The sequence below is a fragment of the Pristiophorus japonicus genome, chromosome 3, assembly GCF_044704955.1.
Source record: "Pristiophorus japonicus isolate sPriJap1 chromosome 3, sPriJap1.hap1, whole genome shotgun sequence".
Lineage (NCBI taxonomy): Eukaryota > Metazoa > Chordata > Chondrichthyes > Pristiophoridae > Pristiophorus > Pristiophorus japonicus.
The window spans coordinates 8,069,029-8,088,997 of NC_091979.1; the positions used below are offsets into that span (position 1 = coordinate 8,069,029).

The 19,969-nt window shown below is 45.9% G+C and overlaps 1 protein-coding gene across 4 annotated transcripts in view; it reads left to right on the plus strand.

Annotated features, from left to right (window-relative positions):
- abcb6a (ATP binding cassette subfamily B member 6 (LAN blood group) a) overlaps window positions 1-19,969 on the plus strand; it is a 341,190-nt gene that overhangs the window by 149,344 nt on the left and 171,877 nt on the right. For all 4 annotated transcript variants that reach the window (XM_070875170.1, XM_070875168.1, XM_070875171.1 and 1 more), the window contains one exon: window positions 6,655-6,718. In XM_070875170.1, the coding sequence (XP_070731271.1) occupies window positions 6,655-6,718 (64 nt within the window). The remainder of the gene's footprint in view (window positions 1-6,654; window positions 6,719-19,969) is intronic.

The following is a 19,969-nucleotide window of genomic DNA, read 5'->3' on the forward strand; positions in this document are numbered from 1 at the left end:
GCATATAGGTACCAACGATCTAGGTAAAAAACGGGATGAGGTCCTACAGGCTGAATTTAGGAAGCTAGGAGTTAAATTAAAAAGTAGAACCTCAAAGGTAGTAATCTCAAGATTGCTACCAGTGCCAACGTGCTAGTCAGAGTAGAACTAGCAGGATAGTTAAGATGAATACGTGGCTTGAGGAATGGTGCAAGAGGGAGGGATTCAAATTCCTGGGACACTGGAACTGGTTCTGGGGGAGGTGGGACCAGTACAAACCGGATGGTCTGCACCAGGGCAGAACCGGAACCGATGTCCGAGGGGGAGTGTTTGCTAGAGCTGTTGGGGAGGAGTTAAACTAATATGGCAGGGGGATGGGAATCTATGCAGGGAGACAGAGGGAAGTAGAATGGGAGCAGAAGCAAAAGGTGGAAAGAGGAAAAGTAAAAGTGGAGGGCAGAGAAACCTAAGGTAAAAATCAAAAAGAGCCACATTGCAGCAAAATTCTAAAAGGACAAAGAGTGTTTTTTTAAAAAAAAAAGAAGCCTGAAGGCTCTGTGTCTCAATGCAAGGAGCATTCGTAATAAGGTGGATGAATTAACTGCGCAGTGATGTGATTGGGATTACGGAGACATGGCTCCAGGTGACCAAGGCTGGGAACTCAACATCCAGGGGTATTCAATATTCAGGAAGGATAGACAGAAAGGAAAAGGAGGTGGGGTGGCATTGCTGGTTAAAGAAGAAATTAACGCAATAGTAAGGAAGGACATTAGCTTGGATGATGTGGAATCTGTATGGGTAGAGCTGCGGAACACCGAAGGACAGAAAACGCTAGTGGGAGTTGTGTACAGACCACCAAACAGTAGTAGTGAGGTTGGAGACAACATCAAACAAGAAATTAGGGATGTGTGCAATAAAGGTACAGCAGTTATTATGGGTGACTTTAATCTACATATAGATTGGGCTAACCAAACTGGTATCAATATGGTGGAGGAGGATTTCATGGAGTGTTTAAGGGATGGTTTTCCAGACCAATATGTCGAGGAACCAACTCGAGAGCTGGCCATCCCAGACTGGGTGTTGTGTAATGAGAAAGGACTAATTAGCAATCTTGTTGTGCGAGGCTCCATGGGGAAGAGTGACCATAATATGGTAGAATTCTTCATTTAAGATGGAGAGTGACACAGTTAATTCACAGACTAGGGTCCTGAACTTAAAGAAAGGTAACTTTGATGGTATGAGATATGAATTGGCTAGGATAGACTGGCGAATGATCCTTAAAGGGTTGACGGTGGATAGACAATGGCAGACATTTAAAGATCACATGGATGAACTTCAACAATTGTACATCCCTGTCTGGCATAAAAATAAAACAGGGAAGGTGGCACAACCGTGGCTAACAAGTGAAATTAGGGATAGTGTTAAATCCAAGGAAGAGGCATATAAATTGGCCAGAAAAAGCAGCAAACCTGAGGACTGAGAGAAATTTAGAATTCAGCAGAGGAGGCCAAAGGGTTTATTTAGGAATGGGACAATAGAGTATGAGAGTAAGCTTGCAGGGAACATAAAAACTGACTGCAAAAGCTTCTATAGATATGTGAAGAGAAAAAGATTAGTGAAGACAAATGTAGGTCCCTTGCAGTCAGAATCAGGTGAATTTATAATGGGGATCAAAGAAATGGCAGACCAATTGAACAAATACTTTGGTTCTGTCTTCACGAAGGAAGACACAAATGACCTTCCGGAAGTACTAGGGGACCGAGGGTCTAGTGAGAAGGAGGAACTGAAGGATATCCTTATTAGGTGGGAAATTGTATTAGGGAAATTGATGGGATTGAAGGCCGATAAATCCCCGGGGCCTGATAGTCTGCATTCCAGAGTACTTAAGAAATAGTGGATGCATTGGTGATCATTTTCCAACAGTCTTATCGACTCTGGATCAGTTCCTATGGACTGGAGGGTAGCTAATGTAACACCACTTTTTAAAAAGGGAGGGAGAGAGAAAGCGGGTAATTATAGACCGGTTAGCCTGACATCAGTAGTGGGGAAAATGTTGGAATCAATTATTAAGGATGAAATAGCAGCGCATTTGGAAAGCAGTAACAGAATCGGTCCAAGTCAGCATGGATTTATGAAAGGGAAATCATGCTTCACGAATCTTCTGGAATTTTTTGAGGATGTAACTATTAGAGTGGACAAGGGAGAACCAGTGGTTGTGGTGTATTTGGACTTTCAAAAGGCTTTTGACAAGGTCCCGCACAAGAGATTGGTGTGCAAAATCAAAGCACATGGTATTTGGGGTAATGTATTAACGTGGATAGAGAACTGATTGACAGACAGGAAGCAAAGAGTAGGAATGAACGGGTCCTTTTGAGAATGGCAGGCAGTGACTGGTGGGGTACCGCAAGGTTCAGTGCTGGAACCCCAGTTATTTACAATATACATTAATGATTTGGATGAGGGAATTGAGTGTAATATTTCCAAGTTGCCAATGACACTAACCTGGGTGGCGGTGTGAGCTGTGAGGAGGATGCTAAGAGGCTGCAGGGTGACTTGGACAGGTTAGGTGAGTGGGCAAATGCATGGCAGATGCAGTATAATGTAGATAAATGTGAGGTTATCCACTTTGGAGGCAAAAACAGGAAGGCAGAATATTATCTGAATGGTGACAGATTAGGAAATGGGGAGGTGCAACGAGACCTGGGTGTCATGGTACATCAGTCATTGAAAGTTGGCATGCAGGTACAGCAGGCGGTGAAGAAGGCAAATGGCATGTTGGCCTTCATAGCGAGATGATTTGAGTATAGGAGCAGGGAGGTCTTACTGCGGTTGTACAGGACCTTTGTGAGGCCACACCTTGACTTTTGTGTACAGTTTTGGTCTCCTAATCTGAGGAAGGACATTCTTGCTATTGAGGGAGTGCAGCGAAGGTTCACCAGACTGATTCCCGGGATGGCAGGGCTGACATATGAAGAAAGACTAGATCGACTAGGCTTATATTCACTGGAATTTAGAAGAATGAGAGGGGTTCTCATAGAAGACAGGATTGGACAGGTTAGATGCAGGAAGAATGTTCCTGATGTTGGGAAAGGGAGTTAGATGTGGCCCTTACGGCTAAAGGGATCAAGGGGTATGGAGAGAAAGCAGGAATGGGGTACTGAAGTTGCATGATCAGCCATGATCATATTGAATGGTGGCGCAGGCTCGAAGGGCCAAATGGCCTACTCCTGCACCTATTTGCTATGTTTCATAAGGGAACAAATGAGGCTAAGGAAAGTGGCATATATAGACAGCATGGGAGAGCATGATAAGAAAGAATATGAAAAGAGTAGGAGAGAACTCAAAAAAACAATTAGGATGGCAAAGAGGAACTATGAAATTAAATTATCAAGGAACATAAAACAAAATAGTAAAATATTTTACAGGCACATCAATAAAAATGGAAGGTTGGGATAGGAATGTGGCCATTAAGGAATAGACAGGATAATATCAAAGGTATTGATAGAGAGTTGGCAGAAATATTAAATAATTCTTTTGCTTCAGTATTTACCAGGGAGATAGGTGGACATGACATTGGATCATGAGATTAGTAATGAGATAAGTACATTTAAAATAAAGAGACGATATATTAAACTAATCAAACTCGAAGAGGATAAAATCCCTGGTCCGGATGGATTGCATCCACGCATTTTAAAAGAATCTAGGAAAGAGATAGCAGAGGCATTACAGGTTGAACCTCTCTTATCCGGGACTCCCTTATCCAGCACCGCCCCTCGTTCGGAACCATTCCCGGCCACCAGGTGGCGCATGCGCAGAACGCGACCCGTCAAAATCCTACTCACCAATAGAATCTTTCTCCTCGATCAGCTGCCTCCTTGTCGCCGTGCTGGAACTCCTGCAGCCACAATCCTCGGGCCGGTCACTCCTCCGCACAGCGCTCCCTCCGCGGGGTTGGGCCCACTCTTCTCACCCCCCTGCACACTGATTGGCTGACTGACTGACAGTTAGTCCAGCCAATCAGCACACACACACACTTACCCCAGCAACAGCACTTAAAGGCACAGTCCACCCAAACGCATGACCTCCCATCATCCAGCAAAATCCCTCTTTCGGGACAGACCAGGTTCCGAGGGTGCCGGTAAGGAAGGTTCAACCTGTACTACACGTATTTAATAATTCGTTAGAAAACTGTCGTGCCAGAGGACTAGCAGATAGCTAACGTAATTCCTATATTTAAGAAGGGAGCTCGAACATGTCCAGGGAATTATAGACCAGTCAGCTTAACATCGGTGGTAGGAAAAATAATGGAATCCCTGCTAAAGGAGAAAATAGAAGAACATCTAAAAACAAAAATATAATAATGAATCGTCAGCATGGATTTCAAAAGGGAAAGTCTTGTGTGACCAACCTCATTTGAATTTTTTTGAAGAGGTAACAGAGAAAGTAGACAAGGGTAATGCAGTAGATGTAATTTATCTAGATTTTCAAAAGGCCTTTGATAAGGTACCCCATAACAGACTGATGAACCAGGACAGACAATGCAAAGTCAGGGGACAAGTAGCAGAATGGATCGCTAGCTGGCTTCAAGACAGAAAGCAGAGAGTGGGGGTAAAGGGTAACTATTCACAGTGGCAGAAGGTGGGTGGTGGTGTTCCACAAGGATCAGTGCTGGGACCACTGTTGTTCACAATTTATGTTAACGATTTAGACTTTGGAATCAAAAACACAATTTCTAAATTTGCAGATGACGTATAAGATTCTGAAGGGGCTTGACAGGGTAGATGCAGAGAGAATGGTTCCCTTCATGGGTAATCTAGAACTAGGGGGCATAGTTTCAGCATGAGGGATCGCCATTTTAAAACGGAAATGAGGAGAAATTTTTTCTCTGAGTGTCGTGAATCTTTGGAATTCTCTACCCCAGAGAGCTGTGGCAGCTGGGTCATTGAATATATTTAAGGTGGAGATAGATAGATTCTTGAACAATGAGGGAAATGAGGGTTATGGAGAGAGGGCAGGGAAGTGGAGTTGTGGCCAAGATCAGTTCAGCCATGGTCTTATTGAATGGCGGAGCAGGCTCGAGGGGCCAAATGTCCTACTCCGTCTCCTATTATGTTCTTATGACAGCAAATTGGGGGCGATAGTTGATACTGGGGAGGACTGCAACAAATTACAGGAGGACATTAATAAACTTGCAGAATGGACATATAATTGGCAAATGAAGTTCAATACAGATAAATGTGAGGTACTGTATTACATTTTGGTAGAAAGAATAGGGAGGTCACTTATTACTTGGAGGGTGCAAGTCTAAGTGGTTTCGAGGAACAAGGGGATCTCGGAGTACAAATACACATAACTAAAAGCAGCGACATAGGTTAGCGAGGCCATAAAAAAGCAAACCAAGCACTAGGGTTTATTTCTAGAGGGATAGAATAAAAAAGTAGGGAAGTGATGCTAAACCTGTATCAAATCTTGGTTAGACCACACGCGCCATATTATAAAAAGGAAATAGAGGCACTGGAGAGGGTGCAGAGAAGATTTACAAGGATGATACCAGAAATGTGAGGGTATTACATGTGAGGTCTTTAAAATTATGAAAGATTTTGATAATGGATACAGAGAGAATGTATCCACTTGTGGGGAAGAGCTAGAGGCTGTCAAATCAAGAAATCCAATAGGGAATTCAGAAGAAATTTCTTTATTGAAAGAGTGGCGAGAATGTGGAACTCGCTACCGCAGGGAGTGGCTGAAGCGAATAGTATAGAAGGACGCTCTTACTATTGAGGGAGTGCAGCGAAGGTTCACCAGACTGATTCCCGGGATGGCGGGACTGACATATGAGGAGAGACTGGATCGACTGGGCCTGTATTCACTGGAGTTTAGAAGGATGAGAGGTGATCTCATAGAAACATATAAAATTCTGACGGGACTGGACAGGTTAGATACAGGAAGAATGTTCCCAATGTTGGGGAAGTCCAGAACCAGGGGTCACAGTCTAAGGATAAGGGGTAAGCCACCTAGGACCGAGATGAGGAGAAACTTTTTCATCCAGAGAATTGTGAACCTGTGGAATTCTCTACCACAGTTCGTTAGATATATTCAAAAGGGAGTTAGATGTGGCCCTTACAACTAAAGGGATCAAGGGGTATGGAGAGAAAGCAGGAAAGGGGTACTGAGGTTGCACGATCAGCCATGATCTTATTGAATGGTGGTGCAGGCTCGAAGGGCCGAATGGCCTACTCCTGCACCTATTTTCTATGTTTCTATGTATCGATGCATTTAAGGGGAGGCTCGACAAGCATATGAGGGAGAAGTGAATAGAGGGTTATGCTTTAGATTTCGATGAGGAAAGACGGGAGGAGGCTCAAGTGGAGCATGGACTGCTTGGGCTGAATCTCCTGTGTCTGTGTCGTGTATCCTATGTAATGTAATGCTAAGTAATAGAATGCACTGCCTGATAGGGTGGTGGATGCAGATTCATTCGTGACTTTCAAAAGGAAATTGGATAAATACTTGAAGGAGAAAAAAAAATAGCAGGGATATGGGGCACAGGTGGGACTAACTCAATCGCTCTTTGAAAGAGCTGGCGCAGACTTGATGGGCTGAATGGCGGCCTCCTGTGCTGTACCCCTCTGTCATTGTATGAAGTGTTTAACCTTTCACCACTCTACCCTACAGGATGATCCAGAGTTCATTTATTGACATGGAGAATATGTTTGAGCTATTCAGGGAGGATCAGGAGGTAGGTATCTTGCATTTTTTTCAAAACTAACTGTCTAGTTGTAACTGGTTTATGTGAAAACAGGATAGCTAATGACCTGGTGAGGCTCCAGCAAGACACCCCTCCAATTCTGTCCTCCAGACTTGACCGTTCCAACGCACTCCTGGCTGGCCTCCCACATTCAAGCCTACGTCTACTCGGCTGCCCGTGTCCTGACTCGCCCCAGGTCCTGCTCACCCACCACCCCTGCACTCGCTGACCTACTTTGGCTCCCGTTAAGCAATGCCTCAATTTCAAAATTCCCTATCTCTGTAATCTCCTCCAGCCCCACAAACCCCCCCCACCCCGAGATGTCTGCGCTCCTCTAATTCTGCCCTCTTGAGCATCTTTGATTACAATCGCTCAACCATCGGTGGCTGTGCCTTCAGCTGCCTGGGCCCCAAGCTCTGAAACTCCCTCCCTAACCTCTTTGTCTCTCTCCCTCTCTTTGCTCCTTCAAGACGCTCCTTATAACATACCTCTTTGACCAAGCTTTTGGTCACCTGCGCTAATTTCTACTTATGGTTCTCGGTGTTCAATTTTTTATCTCATAACACACTTGTGAAGCGCCTTGGGTGTTTCACTATGTTAAATGCGCTATAAAAATACAAGATGTTGTTGTGCTGCATCCCCTACTTCCTTTGCTCCATTGGCGGCCGTGCCTTCAGCTGCCTGGGCCCTAAGCTCTGGAATTCCTTCCCTAAACGTCTTCATCTCTCTACCTCTCGCTCCTCCTTTCATCATCATCATCATCAGTCATTGAAGGTTGGCATGCAGGTACAGCAGGCGGTTAAGAAAGCAAATGGCATGTTGACCTTCATAGCGAGGGGATTTGAGTACAGGGGCAGGGAGGTGTTACTACAGTTGTACAGGGCCTTGGTGAGGCCACACCTGGAGTATTGTGTACAGTTTTGGTCTCCTAACTTGAGGAAACACATTCTTGCTATTGAGGGAGTGCAGCGAAGGTTCACCAGACTGATTCCCGGGATGGCGGGACTGACTTATCAAGAAAGACTGGATCAACTGGGCTTGTATTCACTGGAGTTCAGAAGAATGAGAGGGGACCTCATAGAAACGTTTAAAATTCTGACTGGTTTGGACAGGTTAGATGCAGGAAGAATGTTCCCAATGTTGGGGAAGTCCAGAACCAGGGGTCACAGTCTAAGGATAAGGGGTATGCCATTTAGGACCGAGATGAGGAGAAACTTCTTCACCCAGAGAGTGGTGAACCTGTGGAATTCTCTACCACAGAAAGTAGTTGAGGCCAATTCACTAAATATATTCAAAAGGGAGTTAGATGAAGTCCTTACTACTAGGGGGATCAAGGGGTGTGGCGAGAAAGCAGGAATGGGGTACTGAAGTTGCATGTTCAGCCATGAACTCATTGAATGGTGGTGCAGGCTAGAAGGGCCGAATGGCCTACTCCTGCACCTATTTTCTATGTTTCTGTCAGAGGCAGTCCCTCAGAATCGAGGAAGATTTGCTTCTACTCCTAAAATGAGTCCCTCGGTGGCTGAACAGTCCAATACGGGAACCACAGTCCCTGTCACAGGTGGGACAGACAGTGGTTGAGGGAAGGGGAGGGTGGGACTGGTTTGCCGCACTCTCCTTCCGCTGCCTGCGCTTGGTTTCTGCATGCTCTCGGCGACGAGACTCGAGGTGCTCAGCGCCCTCCCGGATGCACTTCCTCCACTTAGGGCGGTCTTTGGCCAGGGACTCCCAGGTGTCGGTGGGGATGTTGCATTTTATCAGGGAGGCTTTGAGGGTGGTCCCTGTAACGTTTCCTCTGCCCACCTGGGGCTCGCTTGCCGTGAAGGAGCTGCTTAAAACCTACCGCTGACCAAGCTTTTGGTCACCTGCTCTAAAGGCTCCTTCTTTGGCTTAGTGTCCATTTGTTGTCTGATTTACTGTCCTGTGAAACACCTTGGAACGTGTTACTACATTGCAGTTTCTTGGGTTTATAAATAGAGGAATGGAATATTTAAAAAAAGACAGACTTGCATTTATATTGCACCTTTCATGAACTCCGGACACCCCAAGGCAATTTACAGCCAATGAGGTTATGTTTTTGGAGTGTTGTCATTGTTGTAGTGTGGGAAAAGCGGCACTCCATTTGCGCATAAGAAGCCCCCAGGGGCATCATTCTGATAATGACCAGATAATCTGTTTTTTGTGCTGATCATTGAGGGATAAATATTAACCAGGATATTAACCCCTGCTCTTCTATGAAATAGTGCCATGGGATCTTTTATGCCTACCTGGCAGAGCAGGCGGGCCGTCGGTTTAATGTCTCATCCAAAAGACGACACCTCCGACAGTGCAGCGCCCCCTCAGTACTGCACTGCAGTGTCAGCCTAGACTTTTGTGCTCAAGTCTCTTTTTTCTTTTTAGAATATAATAACAAAAGAGATCATGCTAAGACTGAATAAATCACTGGTGAGGCCTCAGCTGGAGTATTGTGGACAATTCTGGGCCCACACTTCAGGAAAGAAGTATAGTCCTTTCGAAGGGGTACAGAGGAGGTTTACCAAGATGTTACCAGGGATGAGGGACTTCAGCTATCAGGAGAGGTTGGAAAAGTTAGATCTGTTCTCTTTGGAACAAAAAAGATTAAGAGGTAACCTAACAGAGGTTTTCAAGATGATGAGGGGTTTTGATTGAGTAAATAGGGAAATAGGGTGGATAAGGGGGAACCAGTGGATGTGGTGTATTTCTTCCAGAAGGTATTCGATAAGGTGCCACATAAAAGGTTACTGCACAAGATAAAAGTTCACAGGGTTGTGGGTAATATATTGGCATGGATAGAGAATTGGCTAACTAACAGAAAACAGAGAGTCGGGATAAATGGGTCATTTTCAGTTGGCAAACAGAGACTAGTGGGTTGCCGCAGGGATCGGTGCTGGGGCCTCAACTATTTATAATCTGTATTAATGACTTGGATGAAGGGACCGAGTGTAATGTAGCCAAGTTTGCTGATGATACAAAGATGGGTGAGAAAGCAAGTTGTGAGGAGGACACACAAAATCTGCAAAGGGATATAGACAGGCTAAGTGAGTGGGCAAACATTTGGCAGATGGAGTATGATGTGGGAAAATGTGAGGTTATCCACTTTGGCAGAAATAATAGAAAGGTAAATTATAATTTAAATGGACAAAAATTGCAAAGTGCTGCAGTACAGAGAGACCTGGGGGTCCCTGTGCATGAAACACAAAAAGTTAGTATGCAGGTATAGCAAGTGATCAGGAAGGCAAATGGAATGTTGGCCTTTATTGCAAGGGGGATGGAGTACAAAAGCAGAGAAGTCCTGCTACAAATGTACAGGGTATTGGTGAGGCCACACCTGGAGTACTGCATACAGTTTTGGTCTCTGTATTTAAGGAAGGATATACTTGCATTGGAAACTGTTCGGAGAAGGTTCACTAGGTTGATTCCAGAGATGAGGGGGTTGACATGAGGATCGGTTGAGTAGGTTGGGCCTATACACATTGGAGTTCAGAAGAATGAGAGGTGATCTTATTGAAACTTATAAGATAATGAGGGGGCTCGACAAGGTGGATGCAGAGAGGATATTTCCACGCATACAGGAAGCTAAAATTAGGGGACCAAATCTCAGAATAAGGGGTCGCCCATTTAAAACTGAGATGAGGAGAGATTTCTTTTCTCAGAGGGTTGTAAATCTGTGGAATTCTCTGCCCCAGAGGGCTGTGGAGGCTGGGTCATTGAATATATTTAAGACGGGGATAGACAGATTTTTGAGTGATAAGGGAGTGAAGGGTTATGGGGAGCGGGCAGGGAAGTGGAGCTGAGTCCATGATCGGATCAGCCATGATCTTATTGAATGGCAGAGCAGGCTCGAGGGGCCGAATGGCCGGCTCCTGCTCCTATTTCTTATGTAAAGGAAAAGAAGGTGGGGGTAGCGTTGCTGGTTAAAGAGGAAATTAACACAATAGTAAGGAGGGACATTAGCCTGGATGATGTGGATTCGGTATGGGTGGAGCTGCGGAATACCAAAGGGCAGAAAACGCTAGTGGGAGTTGTGTACAGACCACCAGACAGTAGCAATGAGGTTGGGGACAGCATCAAACAAGAAATTAGGGATGCATGCAATAAAGGTACAGCAGTTATCATGGACGACTTTAATCTACATATAGATTGGGCTAACCAAACTAGTAACAATATGGTGGAGGAGGATTTCCTGGAGTGTATTCGTTGGTGAGGCGTGAGTCCGGAGTCGGAGGCCTATAAAAGGCCGCGAGAGGCGTCGGGAGTTCGTTGGTGAGGCGTGAGTCCGGGGTCGGTGGCCTATAAAAGGCCGCGAGAGGCGTCGGGAGTTCGTTGGTGAGGCGTGAGTCCGGGGTCGGCGGCCTATAAAAGGCCGCGAGAGGCGTCGGGAGTTCGTTGGTCAGGCGTGAGTCCGGGGATCAGCAGAGGCCTATAAAAGGCCGCGAGAGGCGTCGGGAGTTCGTTGGTCAGGCGTGAGTCCGGGGATCAGCAGAGGCCTATAAAAGGCCGCGAGAGGCGTCGGGAGTTCGTTGGTCAGGCGTGAGTCCGGGGATCAGCAGATGCCTATAAAAGGCGTACTTGTGCAGCAACAGGGAGAAGGCAAAAAAGAAGAGTAAAAAAAACCAGAAAGGTGACGTCACAGCCTAGGGGGTAAGTGATTGGCTGGTGATTGGTGAGTAGTTTTTCTTTTTCTTTTTATATTAGTCAGTAACTTTTAACATTGTTGTTGCCAATTTAAGTATATCTAAGGGTTAAGTCATGGCAGGAGAGCTCGGTCGGGTGTTATGCTCCTCCTGTACCATGTGGGAACTCGGGGACACTTCCAGTGTCCCTGACGACTACGTGTGCGGGAAGTGTATCCGCCTCAAACTCCTGACGGTCCGCGTTGCGGAGTTGGAGCTGAGGGTGGATTCACTCTGGAGATTCCACGATGCTGAGAATGACGTGAGTAGCACGTGTAGCGAGTTGGTCTTCCCGCAGGAGAAGGGTCCACAGCCAGATAGGGAATGGAAGACCAGCAGGAAGAGTAGTGCAAGGAAGGTAATGCAGGGGTCCCCTGTGGTCATCCCCCTGCAAAACAGATGCACTGCTTTGAGTACTGTTGGGGGGGATGACTCATCAGGGGAGGGCAGCAGCAGCCAAGTTCATGGCACCGTGGCTGGCTCTGTTGCACAAGAGGGCAGGAAAAAGAGTGGGAGAGCGATAGTGATAGGGGATTCAATGGTGAGGGGAATAGATAGGCGTTTCTGCGGCCGCAACCGAGACTCCAGGATGGTATGTTGCCTCCCTGGTGCAAGGGTCAAGGATGTCTCGGAGCGGGTGCAGGACATTCTGAAAAGGGAGGGAGAACAGCCAGTTGTCGTGGTGCACATTGGTACCAATGACATAGGTAAAAAAAGGGATGAGATCCTACGAAACGAATTTAAGGAGCTAGGAACTAAATTAGAAAGTAGGACCTCAAAAGTAGTAATCTCGGGATTGCTACCAGTGCCACGTGCTAGTCAGAGTAGGAATCGCAGGATAGCGCAGATGAATACGTGGCTTGAGCTGTGGTGCAGCAGGGAGGGATTCAAATTCCTGGGGCATTGGAACCGGTTCTGGGGAGGTGGGACCAGTACAAACCGGACGGTCTGCACCTGGGCAGGACCGGAACCAATGTCCTAGGGGGAGTGTTTGCTAGTGCTGTTGGGGAGGATTTAAACTAATATGGCAGGGGGATGGGAACCAATGCAGGGAGACAGAGGGAGACAAAAAGGAGGCAAAAGCAAAAGACAGAAAGGAGATGAGGAAAAGTGGAGGGCAGAGAAACCCAAGGCAAAGAACAAAAAGGGCCACTGTACAGCAAAATTCTAAAAGGACAAAGGGTGTTTAAAAAACAAGCCTGAAGGCTTTGTGTCTTAATGCAAGGAGATCCACAATAAGGTGGATGAATTAACTGTGCAAATAGATGTTAACAAATATGATGTGATTGGGATTACGGAGACGTGGCTCCAGGCTGATCAGGGCTGGGAACTCAACATCCAGGGGTATTCAACATTCAGGAAGGATAGAATAAAAGGAAAAGGAGGTGGGGTAGCATTGCTGGTTAAAGAGGAGATTAATGCAATAGTTCGGAAGGACATTGGCTTGGATGATGTGGAATCTATATGGGTAGAGCTGCAGAACACCAAAGGGCAAAAAACGTTAGTGGGAGTTGTGTACAGACCTCCAAACAGTAGTAGTGATGTTGGGGAAGGTATCAAACAGGAAATTAAGGGTGCATGCAATAAAGGTGCAGCAGTTATAATGGGTGACTTTAATATGCACATAGATTGGGCTAGCCAAACTGGAAGCAATACGGTGGAGGAGGATTTCCTGGAGTGCATAAGGGATGGTTTTCTCGACCAATATGTCGAGGAACCAACTAGGGGGGAGGCCATCTTAGACTGGGTGTTGTGTAATGAGAGAGGATTAATTAGCAATCTCATTGTGCGAGGCCCCTTGGGGAAGAGTGACCATAATATGGTGGAATTCTGCATTAGGATGGAGAATGAAACAGTTAATTCAGAGACCATGGTCCAGAACTTAAAGAAGGGTAACTTTGAAGGTATGATGCGTGAATTGGCTAGGATAGATTGGCGAATGATACTTAAGGGGTTGACTGTGGATGGGCAATGGCAGACATTTAGAGACCGCATGGATTAGGAAAAGGGGAGGTGAAACGAGACCTGGGTGTCATGGTACATCAGTCATTGAAGGTTGGCATGCAGGTACAGCAGGCGGTTAAGAAAGCAAATGGCATGTTGGCCTTCACAGCGAGGGGATTTGAGTACAGGGGCAGGGAGGTGTTGCTACAGTTGTACAGGGCCTTGGTGAGGCCACACCTGGAGTATTGTGTACAGTTTTGGTCTCCTAACTTGAGGAAGGACATTCTTGCTATTGAGGGAGTGCAGCGAAGATTCACCAGACTGATTCCCGGGATGGTGGGACTGACCTATCAAGAAAGACTGGATCAACTGGGCTTGTATTCACTGGAGTTCAGAAGAATGAGAGGGGAACTCATAGAAACGTTTAAAATTCTGACGGGTTTAGACAGGTTAGATGCAGGAAGAATGCTCCCAATGTTGGGGAAGTCCAGAACCAGGGGTCACAGTCTAAGGATAAGGGGTAAGCCATTTAGGACCGAGATGAGGAGAAACTTCTTCACCCAGAGAGTGGTGAACCTGTGGAATTCTCTACCACAGAAAGTTGTTGAGGCCAATTCACTAAATATATTCAAAAGGGAGTTAGATGAAGTCCTTACTACTCGGGGGATCAAGGGGTATTGCGAAAAAGCAGGAAGGGGGTACTGAAGTTGCATGTTCAGCCGTGAACTCATTGAATGGCGGTGCAGGCTAGAAGGGCTGAATGGCCTACTCCTGCACCTATTTTCTATGTTTCTATGTATTAGGGATGGTTTTCTAGACCAATATGTCGAGGAACCAACTAGAGAGCTGGCCATCCTAGACTGGGTGATGTGTAATGAGAAGGGACTAATTAGCAATCTTGTTGTGCGAGGCCCCTTGTGGAAGAGTGACCATAATATGGTAGAATTCTTTATTAATACGGAGAGTGACACAGTTAATTCAGAGACTAGGATCCTGAACTTAAGGAAAGGTAACTTCGATGGTATGAGAAGTGAATTGGCTAGAATAGACTGGCGAATGATACTTAAAGGGTTGACGGTGGATAGGCAATGGCAAACATTTAAAGATCACATGGATGAACTTCAACAATTGTATTTCCTGTCTGGAGTAAAAATAAAACGGGGAAGGTGGCTTAACCGTGGCTAACAAGGGAAATTAGGGATAGTGTTAAATCCAAGAAAGAGGCATATAAATTGGTCAGAAAAAGCTGAGGACTGGGAGAAATTTAGAATTCAGCAGAGGAGGATAAAGGGGTTTTATTAAGAGTGGAAAAATAGGGTATGAGAGGAAGCTTGCTGGGAACATAAAAACTGAATGCAAAAGCTTCTATAGATATGTGAAGAGAAAAAGATTAGTGAAGACAAACGTAGGTCCCTTGCAGTCAGATTCAGGTGAATTTATAATAGGGAACAAAGAAATGGCAGACTAGTTGAAGAAATACTTTGTTTCTGTCTTCACGAAGGAAAACACAAATAATCTTCTGGAAATACTAGGGGACCAGCTGTTTACAATATACATTAATGATTTAGATGAAGGAATTGAGTGTAATATCTCCAAGTTTGCAGATGACACTAAGCTGGGTGGCAGTGTGAGCTGTGAGGAGGATGCTAAGAGGCTGCAGGGTGACTTGGACAGGTTAGGTGAGTGGGCAAATGCATGGCAGATGCAGTATGTTGTAGATAAATGTGAGGTTATCCACTTTGGTGGCAAAAACATGAAGGCAGAATATTATCAGATTAAGAAAAGGGGAGGTGCAACGAGACCTGGGTGTCATGGTACATCAGTCATTGAAAGTTGGCATGCTAAGTACAGCAGGTGATGAAGAAGGCAAATGGTATGTTGGCCTTCATAGCTAGGGGATTTGAGTATAGGAGCAGGGAGGTCTTACTGCAGTTGTACAGGGCCTTGGTGAGGCCTCACCCGAAATATTATGTTCAGTTTTGGTCTCCTAATCTGAGGAAAGACGTTCTTGCTATTGAGGGAGTGCAGCGAAGGTTCACCAGACTGATTCCCGGGATGGCAGGACTGACATATGAGGAGAGACTGGATCGAGTGGGCCTGTATTCACTGGAGTTTAGAAGGATGAGAGGTGATCTCATAGAAACATATAAAATTCTGACGGGATTGGACAGGTTAGATGCAGGAAGAATGTTCCCGATGATGGGGAAGTCCAGAACCAGGGGACACCGTTGAAGGATAAGGGGTGGGCCATTTAGGACTGAGATGAGGAGAAACTTCTTCATTCAGAGAGTTGTTAACCTGTGGAATTCCCTACCGCAGAGAGTTGTTGATGTCAGTTCATTGAATATATTCAAGAGGGAGTTAGATATGGCCCTTACGGCTAAAGGGATCAAGGGGTATGGAGAGAAAGCAGGAAAGGGGTACTGAGGTGAATGATCAGCCATGATCTTATTGAATGGTGGTGCAGGCTCGAAGGGCCGAATGGCCCAGTCCTGCACCTATTTTCTATGTTTCTATGTTCTTATATTCCCTCTGTCGATTGGGCCAATACCGAGAGGTCATAGTCAAAATCATTAGAAAAAGGTCCAGAGGGGAATTGAGGAGAATTTTTTTTTTTTACTCAGAGTTGTTGAGATCTGGAACACTCAACCTGAAAAGGTGGTGGAAGTTGGTTCCATAAATAATTTTGAAAGGGAGTTGGACAGGTTCTTGAGGATGAGCAACTTCCAAGGTTATGGAAGCAAGGCGGGGAAGTGGGCCTCAGCACGATGGGCTGAATGGCCTCCTGTGTGCTAAGTTTCTATGACTCTAAAGCATTGCATTTATATAATCACCTTATCACATCTCCCAGAAGGGGCTCCTCGAACCTCACTTGCACTGAAATGCAACTGAATTACAAACATTGTTCAACGTACAAGCTGGCAGTGCCCTGTACGCTTGGGGCTCTCCGCGACTGGTGGGCAATGCAGGGGCTGGAGTGTGTAGTAGACATGGATAACAGTACTATCATTTAATTTAGTAAGTCTGCTTTGTTTCTTCTGATTTAGTTTTCGATTAGTTGCACTTTGTTGACACGGGGAGCAACCGAGTGTCTCCTGATCGTTAACTAAAGACAAGGCAAGCTGCCAATCGTCTTGCACAAAGTAAATCCCACAAACCATCATCATCATAGGCAGTTCCTCGGAATCGAGGAAGACTTGCTTCCACTCTAAAAATGAATCCTTAGGTAACTGAACAGTCCAGTACGGGAACCACAGACCCTGTCACAGGTGGGACAGACAGTGGTTGAGGGAAGGGGAGGGTGGGACTGGTTTGCCGCACACTCTTCCGCTGCCTGCGCTTGGTTTCTGCATGCTCTCGGTGACGAGACTCGAGGTGCTCAGCGCCCTCCCGGATGCACATCCTCCACTTTGGGCGGTCTTTGGCCAGGGACTCCCAGGTGTCGGTGGGGATGTTGCACTTTATCAGGGAGGCTTTGAGGGTGTCCTTGTAACGTTTCCTCTGCTTGCCTTTGGCTCGCTTGCCATGAAGGAGTTCTGAGTAGAGCGCTTGCTTTGGGAGTCTCGTGTCTGGCATGCGGACAATGTGGCCCTGCCCAGCGGAGCTGGTCGAGTGTGGTCAGTGCTTCAGCATGTTGTCTGACCATGATACCCCAGCAGGTCTGCAGTTTGAATTGGTATTATCGTTGCCTCTTGAACACGCAATAATTTGTTAAACAGCAGTGTTTGGCGTCATCCGTTTTTTTATAACTTAGCTTTTTGAATGGGATTGTTTGGAGCCAAGTCTATTATCTGAAGTGTCAGCCGTGGCTCAGTGGGCAGCACTCTCGCCTCTGAGTCAGAGGGTTGTGGGTTCAAGTCCCACTCCAGGAACTTGAGCAGAAGAAATCTGAGCAGACACTCCAGTGCAGTGCTGAGGGAGTGCTGCACTGTCGGAGGTGCCGTCTTTCGGATGAGACGTTAATCCGAGGCCCCGTCTGCTCTCTCAGGTGGATGTAAAAGATCCCATGGCACTATTTCGAAGAAGAGCAGGGGAGTTATCCCCTGTGTCCTGGGGACAATATTTATCACTCAATCAATATAACAAAACAGATTATCTGGTCATTACATTGCTGTGTGTGGGAGCTTGCTGTGCGCAAATTGGCTGCCCCGTTTCCCGCAGTATAACAGTGACTACACTCCGAAGTACTTCACTGACTATAAAGCGCTTTGCGACATCCGGTGAAAGGCGCTTGTGAAAGGCGCTATATAAATCCAAGTGTGTGGGCTGGATTTTAGGCTTTTCTGTTCGCGGAGCAGGAAAGTTACCGGCCAGGAATAGGTTGCGCTTTAGTAAGGAATGTTTGCTGTCTGGACCCTGCCCCAGGGTGCGCAACGCGAAGGGAGGCGTTGTACAATTTTCAAGGCGTAAAAATGGGACACTCGCGAATTAAAGTGCCTGGCCGTGTTTGCTCCGAGAGAGCCCTGGGGTGGGGAGACTTTAAAAAACACACACATTCCCAAAACATTGCCCATGCCACCAAAACACAAATTGTTAAAAAACTTAAAAGAACAAACACTTGTACTTACCTTGACAGCACTTTACCTTCATCACTGTCGGCGGTATGGCTGGACCGCTCTGGTTTCCCAGGCGGCCATTCCACGACACGATTCCAGGTGTACGGGTCAGGTTCGAGTCAAAACTCAGACAATGTCGCAACGAGAGACGTTGCCCACCTGGGTGCAGCTCTTCTGCCGACCCGACCCGAGGATTGCGACCGGAAGCAGGAGACTTCACCATTCCATTTCACACGCTCCGGGGCAAAACCTGGATTGCAATGGACCTAGAAAATCCAGCCCTTTCTTCCTTTCATGACTATTATCCTGTAATTGAACTATAAATAATTTAAGAGTGGTGGCTGGTGTGCAACGTTAAAAAAATCCACGCACAGGCATCTTCCACCCTTCAGGATGTAGTTCGGGATCTGGAATATTAGGTCCTTCATTGAAACACCTGTGAACTTTTTGACGTGGAAGCAAGTCATCCTCGATTCGAGGGACTGCCTCTGATGGAAAAGAGTGGCTAAAATAAATGTTGGTCCCTTAGCGGACGAGACTGGGGAATTAGTAATGGGGAACATGGATATGGCAGAAACTCTGAACAACTATTTTGTATCAGTCTTTACGGTAGAAGATACTAATAATATTCCGACAACGGATAGTCAAGGGGCTATGGCGGGGGGGGGGAGGAACTTAACACAATCACAATCACTAAGGAGGTTGTACTCAGTAAGATAATGGAGCTAAAGGCAGATAAATCCCCTGGACCTGATGGCTTGTTACCCTAGTGTCTTAAGAGAAGTCGTGGCAGAGATTGTGGATGCATTGGTTGTAATTTACCAAAATTCCCTGGATTCCAGGGATGGCTGGACTGACATATGAGGAGAGACTGGATCAACTGGGCCTTTGTACACTGGAGTTTAGAAGGATGAGAAGGGATCTCATAGAAACGTATAAGATTCTGATGGGACTGGAAAGGTTAGATGCGGGAAGAATGTTCCCGATGTTGGGGAAGTCCAGAACCAGAGGACACAGACTTAGGATAAGGGGTAGGCCATTTAGGACCGAGATGAGGAGAAACTTCTTCACTCATTGTTAACCTGTGGAATTCCCTGCCACAGAGAGTTGTTGATGCCAGTTCATTGGATATGTTCAAGAGGGAGTTAGAAATAGCCCTTACGGCTAAAGGGATCAAGGGGTATGGAGAGAAAGCAGGAAAGGAGTACGGAGGGAAAGATCAGCCATGATCTTATTGAATGGTGGTGCAGGCTCAAAGGGCCGAATGGCCTACTCCTGCACCTATTTTCTATGTCCCAGCAGATTGGAAAACTGCAAATGTAACGTCTCTATTTAAAAAAGGAGGTAGACAAAAAGCAGGAAACTATAGACAAGTTAGCCTAACAACTGTGGTTGAGAAAATGTTGGAGTCCATTATTAAAGAAGCATAACAGGACATTTGGAAAAGCAAAATTTGGTCAGGCAGAGTCAGCATGGATTTAAGAAGGCGAAGTCATGTTTGACAAATTTGTTGGAGTTCTTTGAGGATGTAGCGAACAGGGTGGATAAAGGGGAACCAGTGGATGTGATGTATTTGGACTTCCAGAAGGCATTTAACAAGGTGCCACATAAAAGATTACTGCACAAGATAAAAGTTCACGGGGTTGGGGGTAATATATTAGCATGGATAGAGGATTGTCTAACTACAGAGAACTAACGACTTGAAAGAAGGGACTGAGTGTAACGTAGCCAAGTTTGCTGACGATACAAATATTGGAGGAAAAGCAATGTATGAGGAGGACACGAAAAATCTGCAAAAGGACATAGATGGGCTAATTGAGTGGGCAAAAATTTGGCAGATGGAGTATAATGTCGGAAAGTATGAGGTCATGCACTTTGGCAGAAAAAAATCAAAGAGCAAGTTATTATTTAAATGGAGAAAGATTGCAAAGTGCCGCAGTACAGCGGGACCTGGGGGTACTTGTGCATGAAATACAAAAGGATAGTATTCAGGTACAGCAAGTGATCAGGAAGGCCAATGGTATCTTGGCCTTTATTGCAAAAGGGAT